General features: G+C 47.4%; 1 protein-coding gene across 1 annotated transcript in view; it reads right to left on the bottom strand.

Annotated features, from left to right (window-relative positions):
* The window catches only part of hydin (HYDIN axonemal central pair apparatus protein), a 1,231,368-nt gene that overhangs the window by 391,336 nt on the left and 823,983 nt on the right, over positions 1 to 16,049 (bottom strand). Inside the window, exons 27-28 of the mRNA XM_038807144.1 lie at positions 6,072 to 6,188; positions 1,750 to 1,959 (exon numbers count right to left, since the gene is read on the bottom strand). Coding sequence (XP_038663072.1) covers positions 1,750 to 1,959; positions 6,072 to 6,188 — 327 coding nt within the window. The remainder of the gene's footprint in view (positions 1 to 1,749; positions 1,960 to 6,071; positions 6,189 to 16,049) is intronic.

Raw genomic sequence — 16,049 nt, 5'->3', positions numbered from 1 at the left:
TCTCCAGGTGGTCGCGCTGCTCATGTGAGTCGTGTACAACGTTGTGCCCCCTGAGTGCCCCCCTCGTGCAGGGGGCGGGGGGGCGTTGCTGAGGGACATGGGGGGGGGGAGGCGTTGGGTGTGACCCGGCGGCACCCTCTTGACACTTACCCTGGCAGCCCTCGTGAGGTCGTGGAGCTTCTTCCAACACTGCTCCTCGGATCGGGGGGTGTGCCACAGCACTGACAGCGGTGCCAACCTCACGCCAGCCGCGCCTCACGGTGCCTGAAGGTTGCCGATACCCACGTCTTGGGCAGAGGATGGCCCTGCATTGCTCCACCTCATCAAGCATGGTGTCCAGGTCCCTGTCGCAGAACCTCGGTGCGGCTCGTCGGAGCTCAGCCATCTCGTCCTCCTGGGTCCTGTGCGCGGATCGCGCACTTTATGACGGTGCGTGGCGTTAGTCGGGCATCGCGCGATTACGACGCTGCTTTCGTGCCACGCCCCCCGAGTTCCTCACGGCCCCGCTGCTCTCCCATTTTCGGGCCCTGAATCGCTCGCGATCGGGGCCGTTTGGCGCCGTCGTAAGATTCAACGGCGTGGGGACTCTGCCGAGATATCGGAGAATCCCGCCCATTGGGAGACATCAAAGTCATATACAACATTGCTAAGTGATATCCCATGAACAATTCTTCATGATAAAAGTGGCACGAAAATTATTGATGCGAATGATCACAGTCAATGTTAAACATTAACATAAGTCTTGTGCAAGAATATTTTAATCTAAATTAGGCCTAATTTTACAGTGATAAAAGATAACGCGATAAAAATGTATTACCCAAGTAAAAACCAAATCGTTAGCTGTTCAGCTTCTCCCCATTGTCAGGAGATTATTATGTGTTCTCACCAGATAGCATCTTCATTGGAATAAATACAGACCCCAGCTTCAATCCGGCCTTGCAGTTGGCCCAGCTCAGAAATGCTCTTGATACTTTGCATTCAGATTGGTGCAAAGCTATAACCCCTCTATCCTACTAACTAAGGTGCTCTCAGGTTGCAATGTTAGCAGGTGGCATCAACGCAAACTGGGGTGGAGCATCCATTCAGGCAAGAAAAAGGACACCAAATATCTTCTGACAATACTATAACAGTGAAAAATGGGAAGTACTTGAATGAAGACAACTGCTCTGTCATCGTGTTTTATTGTGTGCCAAAGCTCCTGATAGTTGGATTCAGGAAGTGTCCAAAGCCACTATGAGTGTTTGAGTCAATGATTATTCAAGGCAGAGCTTGTTGCATCTTATAAAGGGAAATTGGTCAATAGAATCAGAGAATGGTTACAGCATAGAATGACGCTATTTCACCCATCATGTCGGTGCTGGCTCTCTGTGAAAGCAACTCACCTCATGCATCTCCCCCACCTTTTCCCCCTAGCCTGACAATGTCTTCCTCTTCAGATAATGATCCAATTCTTTTTTGGAAGTCAGGAGTCACTCTGCCTCTACCACACTCCCAAGCAGTGCATACCATACCCTAACTGCTCGCTGCTTTCCTCATGCCACCATTGATTCGTTTTCCAATCACCTTAAAGCAGTGTCATCTGAATCTCAATCCTTCAACCAAAGGAAATAGTTTCTTCTTCCAGACAACCCTTGTCCCACCCCCCCATCATTTTGAACATATTTATTACATCGTCTCTCAACCTTCTCTTCACTAAGGAGAACAGTCCCAACTTCTCCAAAGTGACAACAAAATATTTGTTGTACTAACCTGGTGACCATAGTCGATCTCATTCCTATCAAATGCATATTTGATTAATGATGCTTCTCCTTTCAGTGCAATTTCATATGTTGGTCCACCTTCCACCTCACATATTGCTTTCACTTGACCAATGATGTTCGGGTGACCATAAAACGTAAAAGTCACCTGTTGCCTTTCATTTGGATTTAGAACACCGAACAGTGGAAGGATGTCGAACACCTGTCAGACAGAGGGAGATATAGTTTCAAGGCAAAAGGAAATTGTATTTATATTACCATCTTTCACATCCTCCAAAATGCTCCAGTCAATTTAATACAGTTAAGAATCATCACAGTTAATGGTCTGAACGGTAACTTTTAGATAAGTGGATTAACAAGAACAGAAATGATTTATAACTACATAGTGTCTTGTTATGCTCTAAGCGTAGCATAAGCGGCTTCCTTGTGGTGCACTTGACAAAGGAAGGTTCAGACGTGGAGATAACTTCAACACGTTTATTAAACTATTTACACTTCTATAACTTGGGTTCGCCACTACTGTTAATCCTTCTATAGCTACTCAGACTGACTAACCAGTCTGCTACAATCCACATGGTGGGAGTGATATTGAATCAACCCTGTGTCTCTACTCACTAACTGTCTCCACTGGAAAGAGGCAGATCATGTGTGTGGTGTCCTTTATATACGGGCTGGTGTAATGCCCTCCTGTGGTCGTGTCACCTCTGTGTGTATCGTGAATGCCCATTGGTCATGTCCTATCTAACTGATCTATTGGTTGAGTGTCTGTGTGTCATGTCTCTGGTGTTCCCTCTAGTGTCTAGCTAGTCTACATGTATTTACATTAACCCCTTGTGTATTTACAGTGATGCACATCACCACACATAGCACCTTTAATGCAAGCATAGGTCCCGAGACTACTTCACAGGAGCATCCGAAAACAAAATCTGACACTGAGCCACATCGGCAGGTATTAGGTCAGAAGACCAATAGCTTGGTCAAAGAACTAGGTTTTGAGGAGAGACTTAAAGCAGGATAGAGAGATGGAGAGATGAGTTGGAGAGATGCAAGGGGGGAATTCCAGAGCTCAGGAATTAAGCAGCTGAACACTATTCCAACAATACTGAATAGACAGCAGCCCATTTAACATGAAGCTCTCTGGATGGCACAATGCATGGCATTTGCAGTCAGAAGCCACAAATGTGTTAAAATTGGTATAGTTGATGATCACATGATCTGCTAATAGTGTTGCAGATGCCAGGCATGATCCCAATAATGCATTTTTGCATTTTTAAGACTGCGGAAAGACCGATTCACTCCAGGAAAGAGTACATGAGAAATAGGGCTTGCTTATTTTTACAACTAAAAACTTCATTGAAACAAAAGAAAAAACAATATTTAAGCTTCAAACCTAACAAGAACAGCTTACATGTATCTCTTAACCCTAACACAAAATTTCACATTACACAGCACATTAAATGAGCATACAGCTCTCAATTTACACAGGAAGGCAAACACGATACTTGCATTACAGCACATATTCCAGCTGGTCGTGAAGCTCTTTCACACCCTGTCCGAAAGCCTGTCTTTATGGCAGTTTTTCATGACCTCTTCCGATCGTTTAATCTTTCAACTCTTCTTCCAAATTTGCCAAGTGTTCTTCTTCAGAAGTTCCCAGAATCAATACATCGTACAAATAGACAACTACTTTGAGAAGGTCCTGTAACAAGCTTTCTATAGTATATTGAATGACACACGCCAAAGATACACCCAACAGCAGCCGGGTATATTGGTCTCAGCCTTTGTGGGTGTTGACTGTTCCGATTTCCCTAGATGCCTCATCTAACCCTCTCTGCTGATAAGCATGACTCATGTCAAGTTTTGTATAAGTCAACCCTCCAGCTAACTTGGCATGTGGATCTTCGGTTTTCAGTATCGGATACCGATCCAGTTTTGCTGCTTGATTGATGGTTAGCTTATAACCTCCGCATATCCTGACAGTTTGGCCAGCTTCACAGCAGGGACAATGGGGGCATCCCACTCAGAAAACAATATGGACTAGGTTATTCTGAAGTCCTCCAGCCACTTCAGATCAGCTTCTACTATTTTGCATAAAGCATAGGGCACAGGACAACTTCTGTCGAACTTGAGTGCTGCCTCAGGATCAATCTAGATTTTTGCCTTGATACTCTATAAATTGCCCAGTTCGTTCTGAAATACTTCTTGGTATTTCTTTAATATTCTGTGAAAATTGCCTTCATCATTGCTGAAAATCCCCAACCAATTTAATCAGGCCTGATGGAACCAATCTCAGCCCATGAAACCTGGCCCTTAGCCACAATGATCGGTAACTGGGCTGAGTGATGTTCATGGAATTGTAGAATCATAGAATTGCTACAGAGCAGAAGGATGGCATCCAGCCCATTGAGTCTGCATCGACCCTCTGAAAGAGCACCCTAACTAGGCTCCCACTCTATCCCTGCAACCTCTTCACCCACTCAGCCCGCAAATGCCTGGTCACTAAGGGGCAATGTAGCATGGCCAATCCACCTAACTTGCACATCATTGGACTGTAGGAGGAAACCGGAGCGCTCGGGTGAAACCCATGCGGGCACAGGGAGAAAGAGCAAACTCCACATAGACAGTTATCCAAGGCCAGAATTGAACCTGGGTCTCTGGCGCTGTGAGGTAGCAGTACTAACCACAATGCCACCATGCCACCCCTGTTGGTATGTTACTGGTGCTGCTGTGGTACTGTTTATTTTCAATGTTTCTCCAGTGGCCAGTCTGGCCTTTGTGCTTTTTAATTTAAGTAATTGCAAATCCGGGGATGTCTGTTCTCCTATGATGGTCGCAGAGGCTCCTATATTTATCTCCATTCTTAATGGCCCAATGTTTACCATTAACACAACTACAATTTGGGCTGACTTGCTCATTTAATATTGTTCACTCTATAGCTTTCAGATTCTTCTTCAGAGTCGTTTTCTGAGCTTTGCACTGGAGTCGTAGTTATTTTTGCTGGTCCTTTGTAGGCTTTGTTTGGCTCTGCATTTAATCTCAATATGCCTCCTACTATTACAGGCAAAACACATTGTATATTTGAACTTCACCTCCCCTGAGGGTGCTCTCCCCCCACACTGGTAGCATCCTTCTTGGACTGCAGACTGGACTCCCCGTATCACTGTCTTGCTCGCTGCTCTTCAACTCACGGCTTTAAACGTCCTCGGACGGGATTCTTCAGGAAACCGTAGCACCCGGAGGAAACCCACACAAACACAGGGGGCGCGATTCTCCGAGCCCAGAGCCGGGCCGGAGAATCGGCATAACCGCGCCACGGTGCCAGCGTGCGATTCTGCGAGGTGCGGAGAATCGGCGTCATTTGCGCCGGCGTGTTTGATGCAGCGCCGGTCGCGGACCGCTGTACACGGCCGGACTGCTGATTCTCTGGCCCGGGTGGGCCGAGCAGCCGCGCAGAAAAAGCAGAGTCCCGTTGGCGCCATCCACACCTGGTCGCTGCTGGTGGGACTCTGCGCGAAGGATCAGGGAGCAGCCTGTGGGGGGGGGGGGGGGGGGGGGGGGGGCGCGCCTCTCCCCCGCCGGCCTACTTTATTGCATGGCCGGCCCTGAACCCCCACGCCATGTTGCGTCGGGGCCAGCGCGCTGAAGAAGTCCCCCGCACATGCGCGGGTTGGCGTGGCCCAACTGCGCATCTGCAGTTTGGCAAGGTGCCAAACTGGCACCGGGAAGAGAGGCTTGAGCGGCTGTGGAGGCCAGAATCGGTAGACCCTCGACGGCCTTTGTGACGGCGCAAACACTGTCTCCATTTGGAAAATCGCACCCAGGGAGAATGTGCAGACTCCGCACAGACAGTGACTCAAGCCCCTGGAGCTGTGAAGCAACTGTGCTAACCATTGTTTATTTGGGGAATCATTGGAATTCTGGCCAGTTTATCTGCCAAGAGCAAAAACAAAACTTAAATTTCAATGAACTGCAAATATCTGAAATAGATTCTAAAACTTGATGTAATAAATATAAGTTAATATAAAATCAATTTATGGGATTTATGAGATGTTGGCATTGGCTTTGCTGGCTGGACCGGCATTTGTTGCCCATCCCTAATCTCCCTTGAGAAGGTGGTAACATGTTGTCTTCTTGAACCGCAGAAATCCATGCGGTGTTGGAAAATCTATTTGACAGGGTTAAATGAAATAGATTGGAGGATGCTCATCTGGCACATAAACACTGGCATAGAGCAGTTGGGCTGAATGACCTCTTCTGAGTTGCGAATTTATATAATTCCATGTAATGAGCGGTTTAAGTTTGGCTCTTTCTTACCTGTTCCACCCCCAACATTGCATTGTCCTGCTCTAAATTGCAGCTCCAGGGAATACACTTGCTGTCTTCAGCCTTGACTTGAAGCAATTTCTCTGCATCCATCAGATTCCAACTTGGCTGGAAAACAGAGAAATATTACTCAGAATGCATTTCATGTACTCTTTACAATGTCTTCCTTGTGTAATTACAGAGAAACAAAGGGATACCCCAGTGGTTAACTGCAGGGATAGGCAGGAAGAACTTAGAATTGTAAACACACATCTCAAATGCTTCCCCACTGCTTTGCTTCTATGGTCAGGGAAGTGTGGGGATATGAAGCCAGGACAAAAATAGGAATTGTGCTTCAAAATGGCATATTCCAATTAATGCTCTGACATCTGTTTACATTTCACAGCTCCTAGAATGTTACTTTAAATTGGTGCAAGTTTTTTAGAAAATGTAATTACATTTGAATTTATTTATATTCAACAGCCTGACCATCAAAAACAGTTGATGACTGGAGCTGACAATATGAAATGAAATGAAATGAAATGAAATATCTAGCTCTTGCTCCATTGTAATAGTTTACATACTTCAGTCATTGTTTCATCTTTTGTCTTCAGTTATATACTTCTGGAACACTTTCCAAATCTTCAGTATTCCAAAGAAATTGCTCTGGACTCCTTATTCTGCCCTGCATTTAAGCGATGATGTTCCACAGGAAATGACCACCCCATTGTCATAATGTACACACAGGGATATGGTGGTGCACAGACAGGCAGTGATTGACACACAGGATGACCAGTGAACACACACAACACAGCAGCCAATCACCAGACAGGAGACGACCACTATAAAGCCAGAGGGCACTCGTTTTCCCGCTCTCTTGGGATCCAGCCTCTGAGACAGTCAGAGCTGGTGAGCAGCAACTAGAACATACACCATGTGGTAGTAAGATAGTCTGGTCAGGTTAGGCTCGGGTCTCCAGCCAAGTCAACATAGTGTCAACCCACAGTTAAATTATGTATGTGTGGTGAATGTAACTCCGTAATTCACACTGTATTGCGTATACATGAGACCATGCATTTATAAGCGCAGTTGCGTTGCCCGACCACTAGGGGGAGTAGCGCTGGGAATGCTTAGGAGTTTGTACAGGACTCCACCCTTGGCACCGCCCACGACTTCTCCCCCTGGACTGCTGTATAAATACCAATGCTCAGAGCCAGTCGTTCAGTTCATCAAGAGTTCAACGTGGAACAGGCTGGCTCTGTTGTAAATAGATTAAAACCACTGTTCATATCTTAAAGCACGTGTCTAGTGAATTGATGGTTCCATCAGTATGATAGTTAAGAGCTCAATGAAATCGAGTTGCATTTCTTCAAGTGTTGGAAGCCTGTCTCTCTCACTATTGCAGTCAACGCAGTCCTCGCAGACCCAGCTTACCCAACACATCATGGTACCAGTGAGTCATGCTCGAGTTTAACGGAGTTACCTTGAGATAATTTGCCTTTGACCAGCAATCAGCCATCCAGTAACATGGACAGCGTCCACCCTCCCCCGCAGCTCTGCATCGCCGGAAACCTTGGTGCTAACTGGAAGATTTTCAAGCAGAAGTTCCAGCTGTATCTTGAAGCCACCGACCTCGAAGCCGCATCGGATGCCAGGAAGATCGCTCTCTTCCTCTCTACAGCCGGGGACCACGCTATCCACATCTTTAACTCCCTCACTGAAGGCGAGGACAAGACAAAGTTTAAAACTGTCCTGCTGAAGTTTGACAGCCACTGTGACATCGAAGTCAATAAGAGCTTTGAACGCTATGTGTTCCAGCAGAGGCTTCAGGGTAAGGATGAACCTTTTCAGTCCTTTTTAACCCATCTCCGCATCTTCGCGCAGTCCTGCAACTACGGCTCCACTTCCGATTCCATGATCCGCGACCAGATCGTTTTCGGGGTACACTCCGATCCCCTTCGCCAGCAGCTCCTTAAAGTTAAGCAGCTCACCCTTACCATCGCCATCGAAACCTGCATCCTCGAGCACGCTAACAACCGGTACTCCCATATCAAGGCGGCAGATACGGCGCGGCAAGGCCCCCACGATGCGGAGTGGATGCAGGCCGTAAAACAGCTCCAGGGCCCGAGTCTGGATGAGGGCGGCCATTTGGCGCGCTTTTCCCGGGCTCCTGCGCATGTGTGCCATGACCAAGGGGATGGCGAGGCCGACGACCAAACTGCACAGGTGCGCACATCGTTTGACCGCACTGCGCATGCGCGGTGGCGCACGGAGCATCCTGACATCGGCGCCATGATGTGCAAAGACTGTGGCTCCGCCCATTTAAAGCGGCAATGTCCCGCAAAATCTCGACGCTGTCTCCAGTGTGGCAAGCTTGGCCACTATGCAGCCCTGTGCCGATCTGCTCAACTGCCCAACCGCAGCGCAGGAAGGTCCGATCAGTACAGCAACCCATTGCAGACTCCGACTCCGACATGGTTCCAGATCCCGACACCGTGGGCCTCACATCCTCATTCTGGATGGGCATCATCACCCAGCCTACGCTGCTTTCAGCAAAGAAGGTGAAACAACTCCCAGTAATGAGCATTGATCCAGACGACGAGTGGTGGCACAGGGACAATTCTTGGCGACTTGTCCGCAATGGCGAGAGTGACCCCCGGTCACACAATGCAAAGATTGCATGCCTGATCCATACAAGGGTATGGGATCCGGGAGAAGAGGAGGACTTGATGTCTGACTCCCGACACGGTAACCCCTTTGCGACCCTGTTCGCAGAGAATGAGGAGAAGTGAGGTGTCCAGATGATGTAAAAAAAAAGGAACCGCTTGAGAGAAGTGCTGTCCTTTCTGATGGAACCTGCACGTATGTATGTTTGTTTGTATGTTAAATGTTTGATTGGAGATTGGTCACTTACTTTTCAGCTGAAAAGCTTGTGACCACCTCACATGCACGTTAGTATATCCGCAGATATTTCTGAGAACTTCACTCAATTGAAATGTCCTCTGGTGAACCGACAATGTTCACAACTTGTCTTCTGTTTGCAGATGTTGGAGCATCTTGGCTCCTCCGTTGTTTTTAGGTGCCCCTCTATTCTGGGAATAGAGGCTGCAATTCCACTACGACTACATTCTTGCCCGTTTATTTCAGGTTGCTCAGGCAGTGGAGAAACGGCATTGAGGACCCGCCCTGTCTGAGGACCCCCTTTGGTCAGCTAAGCTCGGGTACAGCACAGCATGCCCTACCCGGGGATCCCATTCAAATCTTACCCGTAGCGGCCCACACGCAACCCATTCGGATATCTAATTTCTAAACTTTGGTTTCATTTTTGTTTAAGATAGCCCTTCGGCAGCCATCCCATATGCTACTTACATCCAGGAACATTCGGATGGTAAATCGCAAAACCTGCGAGACGGCTCGCAGTGGCAAAGTTGTTAGGTGTATGTCTGGTCCTAAATTCGCTTTTGAAAAAAAAATGAGGGGAGTCACAGGGTGTGTCTTGGCCATTCATTTAAGGGACAATTGGAATGAGAGGACAGATAGACTAACATTACAGGTATTAAACAAATTATTGACAGATACTATGCTTGATCCCATAGCTTTCGAACGGTCGAAGGAAGGATCAGAGCAAGATCATCAATACAAAAGGACAGAAGGAAGAGAAGGAAGAAGACCACGATGAAAAACTACATGCTTTTAGTTACTGTTTTTGTATAATTGCGCGCGGACGCAAACCATTTTTCCCCTATGAACCCAGCTGTTAATGTTTCCCACACACCGACTTCTCAAAGCCCAGTAATGAACAGCAAGGACCAGATCTGGTGCACAAAATTCATGAACTGGTACTCACTTTCGTATGTCGTTGAATCACTTTTGGTGATTGCAGTTCTCTGCATCATAGTGCAGACCCTCAGGATGAGGAAATGAAGAAGGAGAGCCTCCCGCTCTTGCGCCTCAACCATTTATAGAGTTCAATCCCCTATTTTCGGATTTTACCAATCCCCCCAACCCCTGGATGTATAATAAAAGATTTAATTTAATACGATCTGTAAATAAAGATTACTGCGGATGTATTATAATGTTCTGTGCTCGACTGCCGAGTCAGAAAACGAAATGTAAAGATACTGTGGTATGAATGAGTAAGGGTTTAGAATGTTATAGGATGTTTAAACGTGAGATGAGAATAGTTTATTGTGATAGTTAGAGGTTCCCGATTCGAATTGGTAATGCATGACCCCTTTGACATAGCGCCAATCAGAAAATGTTAGTTAAAAGTTTTTGCCATAGTTGAGGAAAGAATAGACGCCATGGAACTCGCTGAGGTCAGGGAACACAAAGACACCGTACTTAGGTGATCCTTCATGATTTCTCATGAGGATCACAAGGAGGGAGTGTAACCACCTGGGGTGGCCACTGCCCAACACAAAATGGAAGATTTCAAGGAATGCAGGGAAAATGGACATGTTGGAAAGCAAGCAGCTTGCAAGGCGATTGTGTATTGGGACGACTGCAGAAACCGGTTTTGACTGCTGCAGAGACCAGACAGCACTGTGAAAGAAAACCCGTTAACATACTAATGAGACAATACCGGGCGAGTCCCAGATACAATGGACACAAGTTAAGCACAAATCGATACATTCTATGGAAGGCCAGACCCAGTGGCGCCAGAGAAGCCCAAAACAATAGGTCCCAAGAACCGCCCCAGCGACCAAGGAACTGCCCTATGATTGGGGGGTTCAAACATATCGATTGGGAAGAGACCCAATCGATTCCAAGCAGGTAAGGGAGTCCGCCCAAAGGGGCGCGGACCCCCTGGGACCTATAAAAGAAAGGTCCCACACATGGTTCAGTCTCCTGTCTCCGGGCTCCTGTCTTGTACTCCAGCGTCGAGCAGCAGCCACCAACAAGTAAGTGCCTAACGACGACCGCTACCAGAAATAGGCACTCCTGACACCCTTTGCAATTGATAGCAATCCGAAGTCTGCAGACCAGAGCAGAGCAAGAGGCCTTGTTCCCTGACCCAGCAGTTCCTTCGAGATAAGTATTAGTTGTTTAGCGGTAGGAGTAAGTTTAATCCTTTAGCGTGTGCATGGGTAGTTATTATAGTTGTATTATAATAAACTCTAGTTGTTTGGACTTACTAATTGGTGTACGGGTTTATTGCTTTGAACTTCACCTTGAAGCTTGTGGCAGTGTCTTAACGGCACCTGGTGACTCCAGAGCTTAGAACGAGAAACAGAGCCAAAGTGAGTGTTAAGCACACTCACCCAGAATGAGCAACAATGTCAACTTCCAAGCCCAACTAGATGACATCATAGCACAATACCACAGCTTCTTCGAAGATATGGACACACTCCCTTACCGATACAGGATACTACTGAAGCCGAATGCCACACCTGTGGTTTGTGCACCGCGTCGGGTGCCGGCACCCCTTAAGGACCACCTCAAGCAGCAGCTGCAAGACCTCCAGGACCAGGACATCATTTCTAAGGTCACGGAACCCACGGACTGGGTTAGCTCCATGGTTTGTGTCAAAAAACCGTCAGGGGAACTTCGCATTTGTATCGACCCCAAAGATTTGAACCGTAATAGCATGAGGGAACACTACCCTATACCTAAACGAGAAGAGCTAACCAGCGAAATGGCTCATGCCAAGTTTTTCACGAAGGTGGATGCCTCCAAGGGGTTTTGGCAAACACAGCTGGACGTGTCCAGTCGAAAGCTATGCACATTCAACACCCCATTCGGTCACTACTGTTACAACCGGATGCCCTTTGGCATCATCTCCGCCTCAGAGGTATTCCACCGCATAATGGAGCAAATGATGGAGGGCATCAAGGGGGTGCGAGTGTATGTCGATGATATCATTATCTGGTCCACAACCCATCAGGACCACATCGATCACCTCAAGTGAGTATTCCACAGGATCCACGAGCATGGCCTCCGACTCAATCGAGCCAAATGCTCATTCGGTCAAGCAGAAATCAACGTCCTTGGCGACCATATTTCGCAATTCGGTGTGCAGCCAGATGCTGACAAGGTGTCGGCAATCAACACCATGAAGACCCCGGAGGACAAGAAGGCAGCCCTCCGCTTCCTAGGGATGGTCAATTTCCTTGAGAGGTTTATCCCCAACCTTGCATCACACAACACAGTTCTCCACAATCTCGTTAAAAAAGACTACGGACTTCCAGTGGCTCCCCGCTCAGACTTTGTGGGAGCGAGAGAGACTCACGTTTGGTATGTTGCCTCCCAGGTGCAAGGGTACGTGATGTCTCGGATCGTGTTTTCCGGGTCCTTAAGGGAGAGGGGGAGTAGCCCCAAGTCGTAGTCCACACTGGCACTAACGACATAGGTAGGAAAGGGGACAAGGATGTCAGGCAGCCAGGAGCTAGGATGGAAGCTCAGAGCGAGAACAAACAGAGTTGCTATCTCTGGGTTGTTGCCCGTGCCATGTGATAGTGAGATGAGGAATAGGGAGAGAGAGCAATTAAACACCTGGCTACAGGGATGGTGCAGGCGGGAGGGATTCAGATTTCTGGATAACTGGGGCTCTTTCTGGGGAAGGTGGGACCTCTATAGACAGGATGGTCTACATCTGAACCTGAGGGGCACGAATATCCTGGGGGGGAGATTTGTTAGTGCTCTTTGGGGGGGTTTAAACTAATTCAGCAGGGGCATGGGAACCTGGATTGTAGTTTTGGGGTACGGGAGATTGAGAGTATAGAGGTCAGGAGCACAGATTTGACTTCGCAAGAGGGTGCCAGTGTTCAGGTAGGTGGTTTGAAGTGTGTCTACTTCAATGCCAGGAGTATACGAAATAAGGTAGGGGAACTGGCAGCATGGGTTGGTACTTGGGACTTCGATGTTTTGGCCATTTCAGAGACATGGATAGAGCAGGGACAGGAATGGTTGTTGCAGGTTCTGGGGTTTAGGTGTTTTAGTAAGCTCAGAGAGGGGGGCAAAAGAGGGGGAGGTGTGGCGCTGCTAGTCAAGGACAGTATTACGGTGGCGGAAAGGATGCTAGATGGGGACTCTTCTTCTGAGGTAGTATGGGCTGAGGTTAGAAACAGGAAAGGAGAGGTCACCCTGTTGGGAGTTTTCTATAGGCCGCCTAATAGTTCGAGGGATGTAGAGGAAAGGATGGCGAAGATGATTCTGAAAAAGAGCGAAAGTAACAGGGTAGTTGTTATGGGAGACTTTAACTTTCCAAATATTGACTGGAAAAGATATAGTTCGAGTACATTAGATGGGTCATTCTTTGTACAATGTGTGCAGGAGGGTTTCCTGACACAATATGTTGACAGGCCAACAAGAGGCGAGGCCACATTGGATTTGGTTTTGGGTAATGAACCAGGCCAGGTGTTAGATCTGGAGGTAGGTGAGCACTTTGGAAACAGTGACCACAATTCGGTGACCTTTACGTTAGTGATGGAAAGGGATAAGTATACCCCGCAGGGCAAGAGTTATAGCTGGGGGAAGGGCAATTATGATGCCATTAGACATGACTTAGGATGTGTTGGTTGGAGAAGTAGGCTGCAAGGGTTGGGCACACTGGATATGTGGAGCTTGTTCAAGGAACAGCTATTGCATGTTCTTGATAAGTACGTACCAGTCAGGCAGGGAGGAAGGGGTCGAGCGAGGGAACCGTGGTTTACCAAAGAAGTGGAATCTCTTGTTAAGAGGAAGAAGGAGGCCTATGTGAAGATGAGGCGTGAAGTTTCAGTTGGGGCGCTTGATAGTTACAAGGAAGCGAGGAAGGATCTAAAGAGAGAGCTGAGACGAGCAAGGAGGGGAATGAGAAGTCTTTGGCAGGTAGGATCAAGGAAAACCCAAAAGCTTTCTATAGGTATGTCAGGAATAAAAGAATGACTAGGGTAAGAGTAGGGCCAGTCAAGGACAGTGGTGGGAAGTTGTGTGTGGAGGCTGAGGAGATAAGCGAGATACTAAATGAATACTTTTCGTCAGTATTCACTCAAGAAAAAGATAATATTGTGGAGGAGAATGCTGAGACCCAGGCTATTAGAATAGATGGCATTGAGGTGCGTAGGGAAGAAGTGTTGGCAATTCTGGACAAGGTGAAAATAGATAAGTCCCCGGGGCCGGATGGGATTTATCCTAGGATTCTCTGGGAAGCCAGGGAAGAGATTGCTGAGCCTTTGGCTTTGATTTTTAGGTCATCATTGGCTACAGGAATAGTGCCAGAGGACTGGAGGATAGCAAATGTGGTCCCTTTGTTCAAGAAGGGGAGTAGAGATAACCCTGGTAACTATAGGCCGGGGAGCCTAATGTCTGTGGTGGGTAAAGTCTTGGAGAGGATTATAAAAGATACGATTTATAATCATCTAGATAGGAATAATATGATTAGGGATAGTCAGCATGGTTTTGTGAAGGGTAGGTCATGCCTCACAAACCTTATCGAGTTCTTTGAGAAGGTGACTGAACAGGTAGACGAGGGTAGAGCAGTTGATGTGGTGTATATGGATTTCAGTAAAGCATTTGATAAGGTTCCCCACGGTCGGCTATTGCAGAAAATACGGAGGCTGGGGATTGAGGGTGATTTAGAGATGTGGATCAGAAATTGGCTAGTTGAAAGAAGACAGAGAGTGGTAGTTGATGGGAAATGTTCAGAATGGAGTTCAGTTACGAGTGGCGTACCACAAGGATCTGTTCTGGGGCCGTTGCTGTTTGCCATTTTTATAAATGACCTAGAGGAGGGCGCAGAAGGATGGGTGAGTAAATTTGCAGACGACACTAAAGTCGGTGGAGTTGTAGACAGTGCGGAAGGATGTTGCAGGTTACAGAGGGACATAGATAAGCTGCAGAGCTGGGCTGAGAGGTGGCAAATGGAGTTTAATGTGGAGAAGTGTGAGATGATTCACTTTGGAAAGAATAACAGGAATGCGGAATATTTGGCTAATGGTAAAATTCTTGGTAGTGTGGATGAGCAGAGGGATCTCGGTGTCCATGTACATAGATCCCTGAAAGTTGCCACCCAGGTTGATAGGGTTGTGAAGAAGGTCTATGGTGTGTTGGCCTTTATTGGTAGAGGGATTGAGTTCCGGAGCCATGAGGTCATGTTGCAGTTGTCCAAAACTCTAGTACGGCCGCATTTGGAGTATTGCGTACAGTTCTGGTCGCCTCATTATAGGAAGGACGTGGAAGCTTTGGAACGGGTGCAGAGGAGATTTACCAGGATGTTGCCTGGTATGGAGGGAAAATCTTATGAGGAAAGGCTGATGGACTTGAGGTTGTTTTCGTTGGAGAGAAGAAGGTTAAGAGGTGACTTAATAGAGGCATACAAAATGATCAGAGGGTTAGATAGGGTGGACAGCGAGAGCCTTCTGCCGCGGATGGAGGTGGCTAGCACGAGGGGACATAGCCTTAAATTGAGGGGTAATAGATATAGGACAGAGGTCAGAGGTGGGTTTTTTACGCAAAGAGTGGTGAGGCCGTGGAATGCCCTACCTGCAACAGTAGTGAACTCGCCAACATTGAGGGCATTTAAAAATTTATTGGATAAGCATATGGATGATAAGGGCATAGTGTAGGTTAGATGGCCTTTAGTTTTTGTTCCATGTTGGTGCAACATCGAGGGCCGAAGGGCCTGTACTGCGCTGTATCGTTCTATGTTCTATGTTGTATGAGCAAGAGTGGCGTGAGCTCAGGACGAAACTCACCAAGGCCCCGGTGCTGGCGTTTTTCGACCCCGCCAAGGAGACGAAGATCTCCACTGACGCGAGCCAGGCTGGCATTGGGGCAGTACTCCCCCAGCGGGACGATTCCTCCTCCTGGGCCCCAGTCGCATATGCCTCTAGAGCCATGAAACCTACTGAGCAACGATAAGCTCAGATTGAAAAAGAATGCCTGGGCCTCTTCACAGGGATTGACAAATTCCATAATTATGTGTATGGACTCCCCAAATTCACAGTCGAGATGGACCACAGGCCGTTGGTTCACATCATCCAAAAAAAACCTCAATGACATGACGCC

Source organism: Scyliorhinus canicula, chromosome 9 (assembly GCF_902713615.1).
Source record: "Scyliorhinus canicula chromosome 9, sScyCan1.1, whole genome shotgun sequence".
In the NCBI taxonomy this organism is placed as follows: Eukaryota; Metazoa; Chordata; class Chondrichthyes; order Carcharhiniformes; family Scyliorhinidae; genus Scyliorhinus; species Scyliorhinus canicula.
This window is presented reverse-complemented; position numbering and strand designations above follow the sequence as displayed.